The following is a 22,185-nucleotide window of genomic DNA, read 5'->3' on the forward strand; positions in this document are numbered from 1 at the left end:
TTAAGGGGGCTGAATAATTTTGCCCGGCCAATTTTTCAGTTTTTGATTTGTTAAAAAAGTTTGAAATATCCAATAAATGTCGTTCCACTTCATGATTGAGTCCCACTTGTTGTTGATTCTTCATAAAAAAATACAGTTTTATATCTTTATGTTTGAAGCCTGAAATGTGTCAAAAGGTCGCAAAGTTCAAGGGGGCCGAGTACTTTCGCAAGGCACTGTACATAAAAAACCCCCATCTATGATGAGGTCATACATTTCAATATTCAAATCACATGTTGAGTTATGAACACTGTTTCAACCAACCCATGTAATAACACCAACCCATGTAATAACACCAACCCATGTAATAACACCAACCCATGTAATAACATCAACCCAGGACTCTCCTACAGCTCAGCTGCATTGACAGAAAAAGGGAATGTAACCTTCAAAAGCAATGGCTTTATCTTTATCCTTCTGTTCTCATGCCTGTTCTCATGATAGCTGTTCATCCCTGTGATGACCTGGTGGCTTGGGCATTGGTACTGTAGATGAAAGGTTTGTCGAAGTCATTTACGTGGGAAGATGTGAAGCAGTTAGTTTCTGAGTCCAACGTGGCTTTGCACCCAAAGTCCCAGAGACGGTCTTCATGTTTGTTGTGATGCTCACTAAAACTGAATAAATACATTACAATGCACAAATGAATAGTTAAATTTATACGAAAATAAACATGTATGCAGGTTGAAGGTTTTATTGCCGCCCAACAAATTTTGTCCGGAATTCAATTGCAATGACCTAAATCCAAAATACAAACTTAAACCAGAGTTTAATTTCTTAAAATGTGAATCAACTGTTGATATTCAACAGCTTGACAGGGTTTGGGTGAGGGTTAACTCAGCACTACAGCAGCAAAAAACACACTTTGATTTGGAAATCTGTGCTTGTGAGTCAGTGCAGACTTCAGATGTACAAATATGAGGTTTTGCAGAAGATTGGTTGTAAGGACTGCAAGGAATCACCTCACTATGCGAGAGATGGATTGTCCTGAGGGGCAATTAGCTGTTCTGCCAGCAGAGGTCTGCAACACACAAATAAGGGCACAATAAAAACTGAATTGATTACTGGAGTAATCAGCACCTCCTTCATTTTTAAATATTAAGTCCACATTTTGAGTTACTCTGCTACACATATGCTCAGGCTTTAATCCTCAACCTCACATGTCACATAAAGCACACCTTTTCCGTTGACCAACACACCAGCAAAAAGCAGGATAAAGACGTTGACTCTCTTTATGGCTTCTCAGAGGCTTGTGAGAGGCCCAAACTAAAATCAGCAAGGTTGATGCTCCATTTATAGACAGACAAGATCTCTGTCCTTGCTGGTGCTTAGGTCACATTCATAGGTAATCTCAGGGTTTGAGCCGGTGTATTGCAGTCTAAAAATATTGCAGTCAATTTATGTTATACTGAACAAACGTATAAACGCAACATGCAACAATTTCAACATTTTTACTGAGTTACAATTCATATAAGGAAATCAGTCAATTGAAATAAATCCATTAGGCCCTAATCTATGAATTTCACATCATTGGGCGGGGGCGAAGCGAATCAGAATTGGTGTTTCCTCACAAAAGGGCTTTATTACAGACAGAAATACGCCGCAGTTTTCATCAGTTGTCTGGATGGCTGGTCTCAGACTATCTGGCAGGTGAAGAAGCCGGATGTGGAGGTCCAGGGCTGACGTGGTTACATGTGGTCTGCGGTTGTGAGGCCGGTTGGACGTACTGCTAAATTCTCTAAAACGACGTTGGAGGTGGCTTATGGTAGAGAAATTAACATAACATTATCTGGCAACAGCTCTGGCAGACATTCCTGCAGTCAGCATGCCAATTGCACTCGCCCTCAAAACTTGAGACATCTGTGGCATTGTGTTGTGTGACAAAACTGCACATTTTAGAATGGCCTTTTATTGTCCTAAGCACAAGGTGCATTTGTGTAATGATCATCCTGTTTCATCATTTATAGCCAGCAGCATACCACCCTGCATACCACTGCTTGCTTGCTTCTGAAACTAAGCAGGGTTGGTCCTGGTCACTCCCTGGATGAGAGACTAGATGCAGCTGGAAGTGGTGTTGGGGGGCCAGTAGGAGGCTGTTACAGTAGTTCCACAATTACACAAGATTGACAATATCTTTGAAAATGTTTATTTGGCAGAAAATATTTTTATAATCTGTACATTGCATTGGCATTACATCTGTACAATACAATAATCATTGACAGGTATGGATGTACTCTCAGAGTGATGTTTCTTTGGGGTCCTTGGTCTCTGTTGCTGCTGGCCTGAAGGACAGGATCTCTGTGAATGTGTGACCTGTAGGAGATATTATCACAAGAAATGACTAATTAGTTACTCTGTAGACTCTATAGCTGTTTCTTCCTCTTTCTTTCTCTCAAGCTAAATGTGTTATCACACATCCATCTCCCTCATCTCTTCCTTGTCACCTTTCTCTCCCTTTATCATGTGGAATGAGAAAAGGAATGCTTTTCCTTAAATCCTCTTCCTAGGACAAGGGATACCTAGTCAGTTGCACAACTGAATGCATTCAACCGAAATGTGTCTTCTCCATTTAACCCAACCCATCTTAATTAGAGCGTTGAAGGGGGCTGCCTTAAATCGACTTCCATGTCATTGGCACCAAGAGAGCAGTTGTTGCCTTGCACAAGGGCAGAATTGCATAATTTCCTAACTAGCCAGCTTGGGTATTCAAACCAGCAACCTTTCAGTTACATGCCCAATGGTCTTAACGTCTAGGCTACCTGCCACACCATCCTCTATCTCTGCCCCTTTTTCCTCTCTCTCTCCCTTCCTGCTCCCAAGCTCCCCCTACATCCCCCCCTCCCCATCTCTTCCTCCTCCCTCCCTGTGCTCTACATCTCTTTCTTCAGCTTCCCTCCATCCATCCATTCATCTCTCACGTTTCCACTGTTCCAGGGGCAGGTCTGTGTTGTCCATGGAGTTATCGTAGGACTGGGCCTCAGTCTCCTCCTCTGGTTCTCTGAACTCGCTGAAAAAGGGCATGGCCAGTGCCTCCGACGCACTCACCCGCCTCTCAGGGTCCAGCAACAGCATGCGCTCCAGCACACACACCGCTGCCACACACAGAGGAACACATTGTCTTTAGTGGTGTTATGGTCAGAAGGACACTCCTGACAATAGTTAGAAACAGTAGCTGTTTTGTAAACCACTGTTTATGATCCTTTAGTAATAGACTGTCAGCTCACCGTCTGAGCTAGCTTTGGAAAAAATAAAGTGCAAATCTTTCTTTGGTACTTTGGGAAGGCTCCGTATGTAGTTTTTGGCCTGTTGGAAGAGGAGCAGATTTATATGGGAGTGTATATGGTATTCTGTTGGTATGTACGCCAGTAGGCTGTGTTTGCTTTGAATGTGTACCATCTGAATGTACAGTTGAAGTCGGCCGTTTATATACACTTAGGTTGGAGTCATTAAAACACATTTTTAAACCACTTCACAAATTTCTTGTTAACAAACTATAGTTTTGGCAAGTCGTTTAGGACATCTACTTTGTTCATGACACAAGTCATTTTTCCAACAATTGTTTCCAGACAGATTATTTCACTGTATCACAATTCCAGTGGGTCAGAAGTTTACATACCCTAAGTTGACTGTGCCTTTAAACAGCTTGGAAAATTCCAGAAAATGATGTTATGGCTTTAGAAGCGAAGTGATAGGCTAATTGACATCATTTCAGTCAATTGGAGGTGCACCTGTGGATGTATTTCAAGGCCTACCTTCAAACTCAGTGCCTCTTTGCTTGACATCATAGATGGCATCATGAGGATGGAAAATTATGTGGATATATTGAAGTAACATTTCAAGACATCAGTCAGGAAGTTAAAGCTTGGTCGCAAATGGGTCTTCCAAATGGACAATAACCCCAAGTATACTTCCAAAGTTGTGGCTAAATGGCTTAAGGACAACAAAGTCAAGATATTGGAGTGGTCATCACAAAGCCCTGACCTCAATCCCATAGAAAATTTGTGGGCAGAACTGAAAAGGCGTGTGCTAGCAAGGAGGCCTGCAAACCTGACTCATTTACACCAGCTGTCAGGAGGAATGGGCCAAAATTCACCCAACTTATTGTGGGAAGCTTGTGGAAGGCTACCTGAAACGTTTGATCCAAGATAAACAATTTAAGGCAATGCTACCAAATACTAATTGAGTATATATAAACTTCTCACACTGGAAATGTGATGAAAGAAATAAAATCTGAAATAAATCATTCTCTCTACTATTATACTGACATTTCATATTCTTAAAATAAAGTGGTGTTCCCAACTGACATAAGACAGGGTATTTTTTACTAGGATTAAATGTCAGAAATTGTGAAAAATTGAGTTTAAATGTATTTGGCTAAGGTGTATGTAAACTTCTGACTTCAACTGTATTTTGAGTGCCCACATGACTTACATCTTGGCTTTGTAGCTTCGTAACAAAGTCTGCAGTGGGTGTACCAGTAATCTTCATGATCTCTTTCAGTTGGTCCAGGTCTGTGCTCACCCAGGGGTCAAGTGTCATAGCTCATGTGGTACAGGAAGTCACATTCACATGCTGCTCATACTATATATGCTTAGCCATAATAAGCTTAAAGAACTAGTCTGACTAGTCGATAATTATGACTAATGCACCCACTGACTTGCCTGGCAGGATCATTATAAGTACAAAGACTAGTGTCTCTCTCTCTGCAGTCGGTGTGTGGGGTGAAGACAGAGAGTAGTAAACACTGAAAAAGGATACGGTCATTTCCTTTGAACAGCGGCTTCCCCAGCAGCATCTCCGCCATGATGCAGCCCACCGACCAGATATCCACTGATGATCGAGCAGGACAGACATATATAGGACTGAATGGTCTTTCGGTACCACATTGCTACCAAACTGCTACCATACCAATGAGTTCAGTTACAAAGATATTGTACACAAAATGTACAAAGAGATAATCTCCATAGGACCTCATACTTTAGGATATTTTCTGTATACAATAGCATGATTAATCATGGCGATAACACTGTTTTTGACATTAGAAAGTACTGCCATCATGTGGACAAAGAATGCAGCCACAAATAAGTGTATGAGAGAGACTCACCAGTCTGGGTATAGTGCATCCAATTGAGGATTACCTCGGGGGCTCTGTACCAGCGAGTGACGACGTACCCAGTCATCTCTGTGTCCGTCTGCCGAGCCAGCCCGAAGTCAAGGATCTGAGACAGACAGAGAGAGAATTGGTTTGGCTACATTGGATTGTCCCTTTCATGAGAATAAAGCACAGGTTGGTGGCACCTTAATTTGGGATGACGGGCTCGTGGTAATGGCATGAGCGGAATACTAGAATGGTATCAAATCCATGGTTTCCAGGTGTTTGCCATTCTATTTGCTCCGTTCCAGCCATTATTATGAGCTGCCCCCTCCCCAGCAGCCTCCATTGCAATAAAGTGATTTTCAGCTAAATCGAGAGAGAGTGAGACTGAACAGGGAGAGCACAGTGCTTATCACAGGTATGGTAGCAATACATATATGTAGTACCTTCAGCTCACAGTCTTCGTTGACAGACAAATTTCCAGGTTTGAGATCCTGTTGGTATTTAGAAAAATTACATTATCATGCTGCCAGATTGACGCAAACACACGCAAGCACACACACAAAGAGCTTATGAGATGGAAAATGGCATGAATAGCAGTGGGCGTGAAAAAGAGCAAGGGCCCCAACCCCAATGCACATAGTTGAAAGGTCAAGGGTTACACACCCTGTGGATGATCCCTGCAGAGTGGATATACTGTGGGGAGACACGAAAGTCCATGAAAAGAGAAAGTCATAAAATTAGAAAAAGAGGTTGGTATTCAAGTATATTCTGGGAAACATTTAAACCTTCTGTATAAACCGCCTTAACTTTGTATCACATTTGAATGTAGGCGATAAAATTAGCATTTCTAAGTATATCTTTTTTTGTGTGCATGTGTATGTATGCAACTCTAACCTTGAGTCCTTTCAGGATTTGATAGACAAGGAATTGCACCCTGTCCTGTGACAATCTCTCCATCTTCATCAGTTTCCCCAGATCAGTACCCATGAATGGCATTACCAGGTAACTGAGAATGACAGGGGAAAAGGGAAAAAAATACTTTATGATGAACAAAAACATTCAATATATGAACAGGAAGGGTATTGGACAAAGAGGTACTTACAAGTCATGAAACCTGTCCAATGAGATCTCAGAAGTGAACACATCCAGCAGTCCAATCACCTAATCCAAGCCAATCCAAGAATAACAGAAAATAAATAGAATAGCTCAATTGTAGGTTAACTGGAGAATTTTTTGTGCGCATCATGTATCTCAATTACATTATCAGGAAATGATTCCCACTTTAAGTTACACACATACACTTGTGATATGGGGTGTCTCTCTGTCATTCTAGTGTGAGCCACTGACTAAAGTAGATGTTGCTATGAGGCAATTTTTCCACAACATGGATTGGCTTCCTTCTCAGCCTTTCCTTGTGTACCCTTATTAATCTCGACCTACTCCCGGTATACCCAGTAGACCGCTGAAAGCAGTGGTCACCAAGTACAACCCTGGCCCAGGAGAGCTACAGCGTGTACGTGTTTAAAAAATATATCTATTTTCATTTAACTAAGCAAGTCAGTTAAGAACAAATTATTATTTTACAATGACAGCCTATGGGGGAACAGTGGGTTAACTGCCTTGTTCCGGGGCAGAACTAATTTTTACCTCGGGGATTGAATCCAGCAACCTTTCAGTTACTGGCCCAACGCTCTACCCACTAGGCTACCTGCCGCCCCAAGTTGAATGCCCGATTCAAGTTCTCAAATCAAAACTCAGAACCTGTGCCTGCTTCAAACGAACAGCTCTATAATCTTGATATGATGCGTTTCTGTTTCGTATTATGGGTTGTGATGTGACAATTACAATGTGATATTTCTGACTACCCTGCTACTGACTAATTGCCAATCATAAGGAACAGCTGTGTTTGTCTCACTGTGTGCAAAAAAAATAAACTGTCACTGCTCTCTGCACGCAGCCGAGGCCATAAGGATTTTAACAGTTTGCTGTGGTTAAAAGTGCATTTTAAATGCAGTACTGTAGAGTTGTGCCATTTCATTTTTAAACACGGCCTAATTAGCGGTGTGAAACAGACACATTTTCTATTTTTGTTCATTAACCACGAGGTGCGTATTCGAGGAAAGGCCCTCACATTTTCGTGCTTCATGTGCTTGAGGAGCCGGAGCTCTCTGTAGGCCCTCTTGGCGAAGAGCTTTGACTGGAAGGGTCTGTGGAGCTTCTTGATGGCCACCCTCACCCCAGTCCTGCGGTCCTGGGCGGAGCTGCAGCAAGACAGGTAGGTACAGGGAAGAAGACATTTTAGCAATGTAGGCCATTGGTGCTAGCCTACTGAAGAAGGACCAATCTCTTATGTTTTATTAAATGCTTGATTAATTATTTCTTTAAAATAATTCACTTCCAAATATCACGTTTTATAATCGAGTGGTTAGGCCTACTACGATGACACTCTTGGGTATTTCTGGAATTCAAGTAGAAACATTTGGTCGGCATATCCCAAGAAACATTGCGCAAAGACCCAGAACAGATGTAGCCTTGTAGGCCGATGCACTTAAATCTAAATCTTCTCTTGCTCACTAAAATCCAACAGACAATGAGGCCAATGGGGGTTCTTTGTTATGCTTTTCCCGACTTCACAAACCCAAAAGTCCCTGCCGTTTAAGCTATGCTTAGGAATGAAACATAAACCGCATAATATAACAGTTAAGTCTTCACTATTCATCAAATAGCACCGATGTTTGGTGATGACTTAATTCGGACACAATCGAGCGCGTCACTGCACAAAACTTCCTTTTGATATAACCACATGAAGAATGAATGAGATGAACAGTTCCTAAAAAGAAAAAAGCAATGCTTATTTTAGGAACGAGTCACGTCTTGTTGTGGCTTGGTTTGTATTGCCAAACTCCAAATTCGACATTTACGAAGAGTAGCCTACCCATGTTTGATGATTAAACTCGTATAAAACTCACCATACTGTCCCATAGGCGCCAGTCCCCACCTGCTTTAGCTCGCGGTATCGCTCTGGAACCTCCCATGCCGTTTTGTTTACCTCCTGACGGTAAAATCCTGTCCGCGTGCGAACCGACATATCCAATTCGATATGGGGGTCAATGTATCCCCAGCTAAATCTGAATTCAGGGATAATGACCCGTTGTTGTGCACGAGACACTTCGTTCACTTGCTCTCGTGTAGCCGCCACCACCTACACACTCTCTATCACTCAGCAAATGCGCAATGCGTTCTGTTGCCCGACAGTGGTCTCCAGTGACACGACTAAATAACCGTAACCAGTGACTGGTCTCACTCGTTTTTTATACCTCAATGGTATCGCTGGTGAACGCTGGTGGCATGACCTCTCTGGCTTTTGTCGGGGAAAAGGTAAACACTTGAGTCGCCCTGTGCTATTATTTGGGTGTGTCTTTGTCCAGACTCATTTTTACATTTGAATAATTTAGCAGATGCTCTTCATCCAGATTAAGGTTAAGAGCCTTGCTCCATTGCACATTGGCATATTTTTTTCACCTAGTCGACTCAGGGATTCGAACCAGCAACACTCTTAACAGCTAGGCAACCTGCCGCCCTGGCTCCTTATTGTCTTACAATCAAGTCACAAGGAATGTTGCCAAAATGCTGTCTGTTGTCATGAGATAGCAAAGAGAGCTAGCCTAGCCTAAAAATAGGGATGAAAGTTATTTTAGTATTTTCCTGGCCTCCCTTGGTTACACTTCCTTTCTGCTTTGATGCTGTTTTTATGCAGTCTTAAAAGTACAAATGTACATGTAGGCCACACACATACACACACACACACACACACAATTATTATATAAGTCTATGACACACACAGTAAGATAACTGGTGATGAATTGAGCTTTTATTGATGACAAGAGGAAGAAGAGGATACATGCGTCGTCATGATGATCAGAAGGGTGGTCTCTCATAATACTGTTTCTGTTCTGTGGCTGAGAGATTATGACATAGTTCGATGCCTGCAGGCATGTTTGTTGGAAACATGCAAGAATGGAACTTGAAGGCAAATTGACACACACACAAACACACACACACAACAGGCGCCATGTATACTTAGACTTGGAACCCAGAAAGCACTGGAAAGCTACTGTGTGTGTGGGCTGGGAGTATTGATGGAACTTTGGCCATGTGGAGGAGGAATGAGTAGGCCGTAACTCTGGGGTAAAGTGGTCTTTCGTAATGCCACAACATGCTATGCCCATGACAGATTCTCACCACTGACATAGTGCTGCATCCCGGCTGATAGGCTGCTGTGTGATACTTGGAAACATAAAGGAGTTTCTCCATACAACAATAGACTTATTTTTGGGAGAAAACAAGACTGGATTGATGCACGCATTCATGACGTTACCAAGACAGGGAATAGATCGATTTGATTTATTCTGAATATGTGTAACCAAATGTTTACTTGTTCATGCTGAATAATGGTGTTATAACTGTTGTAATAGAGTTGAGTTGGTTGACATCAACTGTCATGAGTTGTCATGGCATTATGACACAGAGTTGACATTTGGTTATTGATTGGAAATGCATACGGCAGAAATTGTACAGTTCAAATTCATGCCACCATAGAATGAAAATATATATTTTTTTAAACATACAGTTTTGTATACATTCATCTTTTTTGCGGTTCTATTTAAATCCAACAAGTTTCCAATATCAACAATTGTACATGACACATACAGGACCGTAAATAGTCAAACATCAACCGAGAAAGAGTATTTCAGATTATCTCTACTGTAATTGAGGCATTGTGTATATGATTGTTGTTGTAGTTCTTGGGCTAGTATATGTTGCAATTCCAGGAAAATGTAATTATTTTATTCCCCTGTAATTCGTTCACCTTTGTACGCCCATTTAAAACATGCTGAATATTAGACCTCTGAAACTACAACATTCAGACCTGTAAATCCAATTTAAACTGCATGCATCTGGGAGTCACTGTGGGTAATGGTATCTGTGGGATTCACTGTGGGTAATGGTATCTGCTGAATGTTCAGATGTAAACTTCAGCTATAGGTTTGGGTTTCTCTACAGAGCCAGCGACTAGTAAAACCTGTTGGACTAGAGCCAGTGGAATCTGAAATGGGTGATACCAGAAAGAAATGCATAGCCTACATACAGGTAACTGCCAAAATAATGGAAAGTCTTGAGTTAATAAGAGATACAAATCTTATTGAAAGCAGGTGCTTCCACACAGGTGTGGTTTCTGAGTTAATTCGTTAAAATCCCAACATGTTTAGTGTCACGCCCTGACCTTAGAGATCCTTTTTATTCTCTATTTTGGTTAGGTCAGGGTGTGACTAGGGTGGGCAATCTATGTGTTCTATTTCTTTGTTGGTCGGGTATGGTTCCCAATCAGAGGCAGCTGTCTATCGTTGTCTCTGATTGGGGATCATACTTAGGCAGCCTGTTTTCCACCTGAGTTTTGTGGGATCTTGTTTTTGTACTATTGCTTTCCAGCCCTATAGAACTGTGTGTTTCGTTTTTGTATTTGCTGTTTTTTCGGTGTCATCAATTAAAGAAAGATTTACACCTACCACGCTGCACCTTGGTCTAATCCATCTCTAAACGAACGTGACATTTAGGGTCATGTATAAAATTCTGGGCTGGCCATTATTTTGGCCACCATGGCTATGCCCCCATAGGATAACAATGCCCCCATCGACAGGGCACAAATGGTCACTGAATGGTTTGATGTGTATGAAAACGATGTAAACCATATGCCTTGGCCGTCTCAGTCACCAGATCTAAACCCAACTGAACACTTACGGGAGATTCTGGAGAGGCGCCTGAGACAGCGAAATGCGTGAAATTCTTGACAACAATTCACTAGAACCCTCTGTCATTACCATGACATAACAGGTGTTATAAGCAGACTTAAACTGACATCCATTATGAGTGCTTATAAAATGTCTTTATGACAAAGATTTCCAGTGACCTGTAGCCAATGCCTATTTATCAGTTGGACCCTTGGGTAGGTTTGAAAACCCTAGTGCTACTTTCTCTCTCTGCCTCTCTCTCCTACCTCTCTTCAACAGACTGTAAACATATACCTATCAAAACATGCTCCCTGTAATCATCGTAATGTGCGTATTCTCATCCCTATCAGTTCAACCAGACCTCCCCTCTCCCTGCTCCCCTTTTACAAAACTCATGACAGGCAGTCAAATAGCCAGTCACAGTGAGCAAGGGGAGGGGTATCATGCCTTTAGGGGACACAGCGTTGTCTCTGATTGGCCCACAGTCTCTCTTTCTTTCGGATCCTCCCCCCTCCCCAATGCCGGCAGACAGACGGAGACAAGACGGTGGGCCTTCCTCAGCTGACGGGACAGACCGAGCAGAAGGAGGCAGGGTTTGTCTTTCACTGTTCCACCTGTAGACTGCTCGTTTCGCTGACAGGCGCTTTGATTCCATTCATCTCCTCGAACACCAGCTCTGTATAGGGGGAGAGAGAGAGAGATGGGGAGAGAGAGAGAGAGAGAGAGAGAAAGAAAGAAGATGAGGTGAAGAAAGAGGGATGAACAAAAGGTGAGGAGCAAGAGAGAACGTTTAGTTCTGGTCAAGAACATAGCAGAAAATAAATGTTGAATCTTTAAAAAAGAGAATCCCTCTTAACCTCCTCCACTCCAGCCACCCTCCATCTCTCTCTCTGACCTTTCCACTCCTCTAGCGTGCGGTCCTTGCTCTCCAGCGTCTGGTCGTAGGGCAGGGCCTCTGGTTCGTCGTCCGGGTCGTGGTACTGGGAGAAATAAGGATGGGAGAGAGCCTCACTGGCCGAGACACGCCCGTCACAGTCCAGAACTAGCATGCGCTTCAGTAGATCCACAGCTGAATGAGGGAGGGAGAGAGAAGAATGGAGATGCAGAGAGAAAGATGGAGACCGAGATTAAGATGTAGGCGCAAAGTGAAAAATACTAACAAAGCTGCATTATGTAATCCATAGCCTTGGGTGACTATAGTCTTGGGTTAAAATTAGCCTCCAGCAAATTCAGTTATCGGGTGTGACTCATTCTCACCCATTGGGTTGGCTTCTCTGAATATCTTCTCTAAGTCCTGCTGGGGCATGAAGGGTAGAGACTGGATATATTTCTGAGCCTATGAATAGGAAGCAATGTACACACACGTGACAATGTGTACAGTACATTGCAGGGCCAATTGAGAAATTAATCATGCTACAAGCAAAATATTGAATAATCGATCATCAAATTAGTCAATCAATTACACCTATCAATGGATGTCAGGGGATAATCCGTATCATTAAAGCAATTTGCATTGATATAGCGAATGATCCATTCAACTTTCCCATCTCTCCCTCTATTTCTCCATCTTCTCACATGTTCAGAGGAGATCTTCTGTAGAATGTCAGGGGTCGGGGTGCCCACCACCTCCATAATCCTCTTTAGCTGGTCGATATCTTAGATCAGGAGGGGTTAATTTAAGGGCCATCATGATCGTGAAAAAGTAATTTGGTTGGCAGGACCAACTCTTTAGGTAGAACAGCTGACTGAGGGTAGGCATACTTGACTTTGCTAGAACAGTGTTCTAGTGTTAGTTTTATGCAGACAACATACTCCAACATTTGAGGACCCAATACATACACACAAAGCAGTAAATCACATTCCTATTTGTTTCAGTCTTTGACTCTGTACAGTGACAGTCAATACAATTCAGTCCATTGTGAACTTCCTTTTCTTTCAGTCACTCTCAATACACCTCCCCTTCAGACAGAAAGGCTATATCTCTAGATGGGATTGTGATGCAAATCTGGGAGAAGCTGATATGTGTCCATAGAGCAGTATTGGCGGTAACAGCGCTGGAGAGCGGTTGGGGAGTGTAGTGCACTCCGTATCAAGTCATGTCTGTGTTAGTGAAGGATACAGTCGTTGCCGGGAAACAGGACCTTCCCCTTCAGCAGCTCTCCCATGATGCATCCCACTGACCAGATATCCACTGTAACAGAGGCGTTAACATTCAGTCGTCATAACAACAGGATTTTATGATTAGCCATAACGTCACAGATATAGCTAGAGACTTTTTCTTTCTGGATAGAACTGTTTGATGATAGAGTATGTGTTTGGTTGTAATATTAGGTGTCTGGTAATATGTGGTGTGAAATGAGGATCTTGGGTTTATGATCAATCTTGGGTTGTGTGAGTGTGGATCTGTACCTGTCTGATTGTAGTGCATCCAGTTAAGCATGATCTCTGGCGCTCGATACCAGCGAGTCGCCACGTACCCCGTCATCTCATCATCCGTCTGTCTGGCCAATCCAAAGTCGAGGATCTGGGGGAGAGCGAGAGAGACACAGGTTGTCATGGTGATAGCCATTTCCGAGTTGGGGAAGGTTGTGTTATGATAGTCTGAGGCGTTGAGGAGTTGGGCGTCTGGGTCACTGGTCTTACCCTCAGCTCGCAGTCCTCATTCACTGCCACGTTACTTGGTTTCAGGTCCTGTGAGACAGACACATGAAAAGACAGACCGGTCAACACAAAGACTGTCTGAAGGACAGGGGAAAAGAAAGGGAGAAAGCCATGAACACAGACAGACCGAAAGGCAGATAGATAGATAGACAGACAGGTTGAAACATACTGTGTTTTACAAGCTGGGTGTTAGGCCTACAGGCACATGCAACAAGAAACTATCAGCACACAATCTCTCTAACACACTCACGCAATATGATATTATCTACTTACACACATACTGGTACATTCTAAATACAGAATTGCCTTTAAAGACAACAAAGCACTCAGGAGAGGCAATTGCTCTCCAGAAGACTGCCTTTATGAGAAGAGGGGATGAGGAAAAATGAAAAGAGTGGGCAAGAAGAGAAGAAAAGAGGAAAGCCACCACTCACTCTGTGGATCAGTCCTGCTGAATGGATGTACTGTTCAGGGGAGACGGAAAAGGGACATGGCAGCGGGATGGGGGGAGGAGTGGGAGGAGCAAGGAAAGAATGGAGTGCGAGAGAGAGAGAGAGAAAGAGAGAGGTCAACAGTGTATTCTAACATTGGCCCCTGTCTAAAAGGGTCTACATTTTTTGTTCATTCCTTGGTAACTAGGTTTGCTAGCTACTCGGCTGGCTGGTCAGTCCCCTCTTAACTGTGTTGCCCAGTGAGGCAGGCATAATGTAGATTTCAAACTTAGCAGTATATCCGAGTTTGTAATCAAATGTGAAGGTACAGTATATATACCATTTCAGAGGATGTTAAGGGATATTCTAGTAAATTATAGCCAGTAGTTTTATAGTATAAAAGGATAATGATGATGGTGTTTGAGGTTTAATTGTGGCATCTTGAAATACGTAACAGTTGTCTTTGTGTAAATACAATTATAATCAGGGACGGTTGCTTTGTACTGTGAGTGTATGGGATAGTATGTAAAAAAATGTCTAAACATGATGCGTTGGGGGGTTAACTACCTTGAGGCCCCTGAGCAGCTGGTAAATAAGAAACTGCACATGCTCATCAGAGAGACGCTGGAATTTGACTATGTTGTTCAGGTCTGCCCCCATCAAGTTGGTTACCAGGTAGCTGGAAAGAGGAGGAGGGGACTTTTAGAACAGTGCATGAAGATGTTCCAATTCAGTTAGACAGTACATGTCTTGAATCCTGGTGAAAAGCTCTATTTAAATGCAATATGTCATCATCAGAATAATCATGACAGTATAATTACTGTATGGGGTATGTTGGACATCCTGGTGCTCGTTCAGTAGTCACTCACACTTCATGGAAGTCCTCTAGCGATGCAGCAGGAGAGAATACATCCAGTAGTCCTATTACCTGTTCAGGGAGAAGGTTGATGCCAAAGAGTTACAACTCTATTGTGCATTATCAAGGCAATTTAGGTCAACTAGCCAACACGGGAGGTCTTCAACCACTCCTTACTCACGTTCTCATGTTTCATGTGCTTGAGTAGCCGGAGCTCGCGGTACGAGCGCCTACTGTGGATAAGGGACTGGAAAGGCCGAGACAGCTTCTTCACCGCCACCTTCTGTCGTAGCCGCACGTCATATGCTGAGCTGTGGGGAGCAAAGGAGAGAGAGTGAGAGAGAGCAGCTTAAAAAATGAAATGTATTGCTTCTAAACATGTTGCTCGTTTAATTATTAGATTCCTTATTAGTGCAAATGGATGTCTGAGTAGTGTACTGGTGTTGCGCTGCCGTCTTCGTTGTGACAGTGTTATTTCTACTTCGGCAGCATTTGGAGCAACATCTTACTCAATTCCGATGTTGCACAGAGAGAAGGAGTGTTAGGGGAAATTAAAAAGATTCTAGGCAATAACATTATAGAGGAAGGAAGAGACAACGGAGTGTAGAAAGAGTAGAGGTCAGAGAGAGATTGAGGGAGAGCAAGAGATGAGGGAGGGGACAGGAAGTACCAGACAGGAAATAAGTGTTTGAGAAATCAAAAGAAACTAGACTGAAGGAAAGAAGAAGCAGTAAAGGAGATGATTCAGAGGAAGTGTGAAGAACAGAGGAAGGAGAGGCAGCACAGAGCCACAACTCCACAAGAAGCTAAAACAGCATTCATGTAAATCACTGTCATTATCAACCTGACCGCTAACCCCTTTAACCAGCCTGTGAGGAGCGCTACACCATTACTATGTCCTTACCTGGGGCCTGCCATGTGTACAACACAAGGCCATGTACACCATAATCAGACCGCATCGCCTTCAGTCGATGGCAACACCCACCCGTAGCACGCGCTCCAGCAGGTGTATCTCACTGATCATCCCTAAAGCCAACACCTCATTTGGCCGCCTTTCGTTCCAGTTCTCTGCTGCCTGTGACTGGAACGAATTGCAAAAATCGCTGAAGTTGGAGACTTATCTCCCTCACCAACTTCAAACATCTGCTATCTGAGCAGCTAACCGATCGCTGCAGCTGTACATAGTCTATCGGTAAATAGCCCACCCAATTTTACCTACCTCATCCCCAAACTGTTTTTATTTATTTACTTTTCTGCTCTTTTGCACACCAATATCTCTACCTGTACATGAGCATCTGATAATTTATCACTCCAGTGTTAATCTGCAAAATTGTAATTATTCGCCTACCTCCTCATGCCTTTTGCACACAATGTATATAGACTCTCTTTTTTTCTACTGTGTTATTGACTTGTTAATTGTTTACTCCATGTGTAACTCTGTGTTGTCTGTTCACATTGCTATGCTTTATCTTGTCCAGGTCGCAGTTGTAAATGAGAACTTGTTCTCAACTAGCCTACCTGGTTAAATAAAGGTGAAATAAAAAAGACAACGCCAAGTGCATTCATTTCATTCACAGCCACAGAAGCACCTGCTGCTAGATGCCAGTTATATGTTTGCCAAACAGGCAGCTAGCACACCATCATCTTTCCATGACACAAGCCAGACATCTCCGTCTCTCTCTCACACAGACACACACACACACACACACACACACACACACACACACACACACACCAGTCCTCTGCCATCTCATCTTCCATACATGGCTGTCTACCTCACTGCCAACAACTCCACAAGCAGTCTATGCATCGATTTCTGCAACTGACTCTGTCTTCCATCTCAGAATGTTTGATCAGCTGTTACATTAATGCACCTCAAGTTTCAAAAACAGAAAGAGTGGGTAAGGGGGAAGGGTGGCATCAAAGGCAACGCAATATCTGATGCAAAGTCATTTGGCTTTCTCTCTCTCTCTCCATCTAGCTATCTATATTGACTTTAGTCTTATGCATATACAATCATTCAAAGGAAATAGTGGGGCAAACATGAAAGCATCTGCCAGAGCATCTTGTTTGCACATAGAATTCAAAATGAAGGTTGCTTGCTTTTATTCTCCAGCATCTTGCTCCCCACAGCAGCTTGCATGTTAATCCCGATAGACAGTTCATGTACTTGAGATTCTATTTCATGTGTGCTTTCATCCGAGAGCTTTGGCGGCCATCGCTTGTCCTCTCACGTTGTAAACAAACTCTGCACAACAGCGTTGGCTAAATGGCACTGAAGTGACATGATAATAGCACTTTAAGCAGCCAAGCCCCTACAAACAAAAGCATATGGATATGCCATCTACAAAGTTACACAATGTGCTGACAAATACCACACACTCACAGTAGCCATGATTTGCATAGAGTTGCTGCAACAGTTGAAATAGGCACAAGGAAATGAGTTCTTTGACTAAATGAAACAATCATGGTGCAAGCACAAACATTTGCACAACGCTATATTACTGTTACATAAGGTTACACCAACAAAGAGTTTCCCAGTTCCATTGTGAAGAATATGTTCTGTATCATGGACAAGTTCTAAACCCATCAGTCAGAACGAATTAGAGTTATATTATTGGCCAAGACGTTCCAACTTCCTTTCAGGAGACCGATGGTAGGAAAAGTAACCATTGAGATTGAATTAGGGGTTTGCAGTCTGCATGCTGAGCGGGAAATGAGAAATGATACGACTTGGGAAAGCGAAGGGAAGTGGCAGTACGATGTCTCAAGAATGACAACTATTGTCATTACGCGTGACTGGTGTTTTGCAGTCTATGAAAAGCTTTCCAGTTATTGGAATAAAGTCTATTTGAAGTAGCAACCACATTTGTGAAAATCTCAGACATTCCAGTGCATTTTAAATGTGCACATTCATATATGATTTTTGATGTCTGCTAGTGTAATGATGGAAAACTAATACATGTGTCTATGTGATGTTCTGCATAGTATACAGTGAATGTGTGATATGAGTCTGCTTTAGTGCAGGTCTGATGGCTACGCCATTGAGAGCAGCTTGGCTGGCTGCTTCACCGCTTGGTATGGCAGCTGCTTGGTATCCGACCATAAGGTGCTACAGATGGTAGTGTGTATGGCCCAGTACATCACTGGGGCCAAGCTCACTGCCATCCAGAACCTCTATACCAGGTGGTGAAGTAGGAAGGCCCTAAAAGTTGCCAAAGACTCCCAAGTTATAGACTGTTCTCTCAGCTACCGGAGGGCAAGCGGTACCGGAGCACCAAGGGCTCCTGAACAGCTTCTACCCCCAAGCCATACGATTGCTGAACAGTTAATCAAATGGCTACACTGACTATTTGCCAGTAGTGTAAAATACTTTAGAGTACTACTTAAGTTGTTTTTTGGGGTATCTGTACTTTACTTTACTTATGTTTGACAACTTTTACTTTTACTTCACTCCATCCCTAAAGAAAAGTATGTACTTTTTACTCCATACGTTTTCCCTGACACCAAAAGTACTTGTTACATTTTGAATGCTTAGCAGGACAGAAAATTGTCCAATTCACACACTTATCAAGAGAACATCCCTGGTCATCTCTACTGCATCTGATCTGGTGGACTCACTAAACACAAATGCTTTATTTGTAAATTATGTCTGTTGGAGTGTGACCCTGGCTATCCGTAAATTTAAAAAAAGAAAATAGTGTCATCTGGTTTGCTTAATATAATGAATTCTAAATGATTTATACATCTAATTTTGATACTTAAGTATTATTTAGCAACTACATTTACTTTTGGTACTGGAGTATATTTAAAATCAAATAAGTTTAGTCTTTTGCTCAATAATTATTTTACTTCAGTCATTTTCTATTAAGTATCTTTACTTTTACTCAAAGTATAGCAATTGAGTACTTTTTCCACCACTGCCATTTGCATCGATCCCCATTTTATTTCCCCCGGCTCTATGCACACTCACTGGACTCTACCACACACTTACACATACTACACTGACACTCCAACACACTCCCTGGACTCTATCACACACTTACACATACTACACTGACACTCCAACACACACACTGGACTCTACCACACACTTACACATACTACACTGACACTCCAACACACTCCCTGGACTCTACCACACACGTACACATACTACACTGACACTCCAACACACTCACTGGACTCTACCACACACTTACACATACTACACTGACACTCCAACACACACACTGGACTCTACCACACACTTACACATACTGCACTGACACTCCAACACACACACTGGACTCTACCACACACTTACACATACTACACTGACCCTCCAACACACACACTGGACTCTACCACACACTTACACATACTACACTGACACTCCAACACACACACGCACTGCGTACGCTCACACACAAAAAACACACACACACATACACTCACGGATAGACACACTTTCATACTCTTCACATACACTGCTGCTACTCTGTTTATCATCTATCATGATTGCCTAGTCGCCTTTACCCCTACCTACATGTACATACTGTATTACCTCAACTACCTTGTACCCCTGCTCAATGACTCAGTACCGGTGCTCCTTGTATATATTTTTCTTACTTTTTAACTCTGCATTGTTGGGAAAGGGCTCGTAAGTAAGCATTTCTCAGTAAAGTCTGTATTAGGCACATGTGACATTTTTGATTTGATCTGATATTCATTATATGAGCCTTTCTGATCAGATCATTGACCTCGGGCAAACAATCTCAGGAGGCTTTGCAGGGAAATTGAGGAGCACCAAGGATCAATATAATGACTCCAATTCTCAGCTGTATCCTCAGAAATAATGTCCATGGACTCCCAAGGCTCTCCCAGTCCCAACCCCCTATAAAATACCTCCCCAAATCACAAACCCCCACCCCTCTGCTAATCAATCAGCTCTGCCAAGGAGAAGATGGTGACAATGGGTAGAGCTCAGCCTGAACAATGCAGGGCTCAGAGAGAGAGAGAGAGAGAGAGAGAAAGAAAAAGTTAAAGAGATTGTATGCAAGAATGTCAGTGTCCTTGCTGGCTAGACTGGTACTATGAGCAGTGGTGCTATTTTGTAGGAGTAGAAGATCACATGACTGCATTGCTCTGCATCTTGGTTGATGGTGTATTAGATGTGTTTGTGAATCCACATAAATAATGAGTTTTGTTTTTAACTGTTCGAGAATTGTATTTGTCAAAAGAAGCAGACACAGGGATAGTCTTTTGTTTGAATTGTTGCTCGAGCAATGCTACCATGTCTATCTACTCAGCTTCCAAGGTCTTCATCAAATCAAACAGACATAACTGTGCCGATTTCACCATGATTTCTCAGTGGAGTAGTAAAACACTGCAGTTCTTTCCATCAATCAGCTAGGCTAAGCTTCCATTAGATCTAATGGACCAATAAAGGCTTAGATATTGCTTGAGCTAACATGTCGTTTCTGTGCCTCCCTTCTCTTCCATGTCTGCTGCATCACAGATGTCTGTTGTCTGTCTCCCTGGGCTGATACTCAGATCACATCCTCACATTCCTCTGTCCTAGGAGATGAAAAAGCATTGGATTGACAGGCCATGGTTGGCTGTTTTACCAGCATATAAACAACAAAGAGAGCTCTGCCTACAATGTAAATCTAATCTATCTACCAGTGCTGTTACAGTAAAAGTTGATATTGAAAGCGGCAAGCACTTCATTTCCCTTCCCATGCATGGATCAATATGGATTGCATGTATGACACTCAAGTCGAGGTGCACACATCACCATGACACCTCGCCATGGCAACGGTGTCTATTCTCCCGCAACAGACAAAGGGTGTTCAAAAATTAAAACAAGGAAATATTGCCCAACCCACTTGTGAGAAAAGAGGAACTCGTTCATGTGGAAATGTAGCCTATAAGAAGCACCTCAATGGGCTAGACAGCTGTGTGTGTGTGTGTGTGTGTGTGTGTGTGTGTGTGTGTGTGTGTGTGAGAGAGAGAGAGAGAAAGAGAGAGCTTGTATTTACTGTATGGGGAGGAGATCAGGTTGTGAAATTGATGTCTGTTGTTAGGTCAACAGACTGGTGGTCATGAATACAATGTTGAGATTTCTTCCCTCGGACCCTCTTCACTATCTGAAGTGAACATACACATATGAAAGATAAAAGTCCATAACAGGACAAATGTCTGAAAAAACAAATCCAAGATATTTGCAGTCAGCAACACTGAGGTAGCCCCTACACATACCTACACATACCCATGGCTATACAGATGTGTCATGCATCCTTAAGTTGTTCAGTGCAGATCCCGCCGAAGTGCTGTCCCTGTTATCAGTAGCCCAAAAAGCCTTATAGAAATCCTATTGAGAACTGTCACGATTCAGAGGATCTTCCGTAGCGCGTGGTTGCACGCGATAACTCCTTGTTGTTTCCTTTCGGTGCGGGAATCGTATGGGGCAGACTGAATCAACTAATGTACATGCGAAGCTTAAGGTGTTTAAAGCCGCACCGAGAGGCAACAACTGTAGACAGTCTGCCGTTGGACTGATGACGCCCAGTATTTGGGAATGGTGTCAACGACAGATAAACCAAAGCAATAGGAAACGTAGCCGATATGACAGCATCATATTGATACCAATCGAGTAGTCTAGTAAATCGACATTTAATAACAAACATGAAAATAACATTGAGGATTTTCTCGTGCATAACAACTAAAATAACTAGGCTACATGAACATGGATTATATTTGAATTTAAATAGGCCAAATAACTGCCTAATAACAATAAAAACATCCTCAGTAATGATAATAGGCTGGCAATTGCACAATAATAATGAGAATAGGCTATAAATAGGTTTGTTGTTTTTCCAATATTATCCAATAATGTATATTCATAATACAAATCATAAGGCTAAATTATGTTTTTCATCTGCATTGTATTGTGTGTATGGACAGCCTCGCCCCTCCCTCTTTCATATAGCCTACTCACCATACCGAACCGTAGGCCCCAGAGCCTACGGGAGTCAGGTTCTGGTACCGCTCGGGAACTTCCCATACAGTCTTGTTCAGCTCCTGCCGATAGTAGCCTGATCTGGCCGACATTTCTACAGTGAATAAGTTTTTTAGGACTGGACTGACAGCTCTGTCTGCACAATCCGCGGTAACTGGTGCACAGAGGGGAGCTGCTGGCCGTCTCTCTCTCTCTCTCTCTCTCTCGTTCTCTCTCGATATTTCTGAGAAGGGGGTAGTGTAAGTAGAGAGAGCTGGTAATAGACGATGTCTCAGATATGGGGGTTGCGGCGCGGAAGGGGGGGGGGTGAG

General features: G+C 42.7%; 2 protein-coding genes across 6 annotated transcripts; both read right to left on the reverse strand.

Annotated features, from left to right (window-relative positions):
* Positions 1 to 2,166: 2,166 nt before the first annotated feature.
* Positions 2,167 to 8,464, reverse strand: mapk12b (mitogen-activated protein kinase 12b). The gene is made up of 12 exons (XM_064939658.1): positions 8,104 to 8,464; positions 7,266 to 7,395; positions 6,237 to 6,295; positions 6,029 to 6,140; positions 5,798 to 5,827; positions 5,578 to 5,625; positions 5,141 to 5,255; positions 4,795 to 4,866; positions 4,468 to 4,547; positions 3,261 to 3,339; positions 2,955 to 3,128; positions 2,167 to 2,349 (listed from the first exon to the last, which is right to left on the reverse strand). The coding sequence occupies exons 1-12, from the start codon at positions 8,220 to 8,222 to the stop codon at positions 2,273 to 2,275; spliced, it is 1,095 nt and encodes a 364-aa protein (XP_064795730.1). The 5' UTR covers positions 8,223 to 8,464; the 3' UTR covers positions 2,167 to 2,272.
* A 523-nt stretch (positions 8,465 to 8,987) lies between these two features.
* On the reverse strand, positions 8,988 to 22,060 carry LOC135515866 (mitogen-activated protein kinase 11-like). Of its 5 annotated transcripts, none has more exons than XM_064939659.1 (12): positions 21,854 to 22,060; positions 15,053 to 15,182; positions 14,885 to 14,943; positions 14,583 to 14,694; positions 14,019 to 14,048; positions 13,567 to 13,614; positions 13,333 to 13,447; positions 13,043 to 13,114; positions 12,499 to 12,578; positions 12,181 to 12,259; positions 11,819 to 11,992; positions 8,988 to 11,599 (listed from the first exon to the last, which is right to left on the reverse strand). In XM_064939659.1, the coding sequence occupies exons 1-12, from the start codon at positions 21,964 to 21,966 to the stop codon at positions 11,526 to 11,528; spliced, it is 1,086 nt and encodes a 361-aa protein (XP_064795731.1). In that variant the 5' UTR covers positions 21,967 to 22,060; the 3' UTR covers positions 8,988 to 11,525. The 5 variants fall into 5 exon arrangements, with proteins under 5 accessions (XP_064795731.1, XP_064795732.1, XP_064795734.1 ...); XM_064939660.1 differs by having other exon boundaries at positions 11,781 to 11,992; XM_064939662.1 differs by lacking the exon at positions 21,854 to 22,060 and adding an exon at positions 21,125 to 21,371.
* Positions 22,061 to 22,185: the final 125 nt, after the last annotated feature.

The sequence above is a fragment of the Oncorhynchus masou genome, chromosome 27 (assembly GCF_036934945.1).
Source record: "Oncorhynchus masou masou isolate Uvic2021 chromosome 27, UVic_Omas_1.1, whole genome shotgun sequence".
Classification (NCBI taxonomy): Eukaryota; Metazoa; Chordata; class Actinopteri; order Salmoniformes; family Salmonidae; genus Oncorhynchus; species Oncorhynchus masou.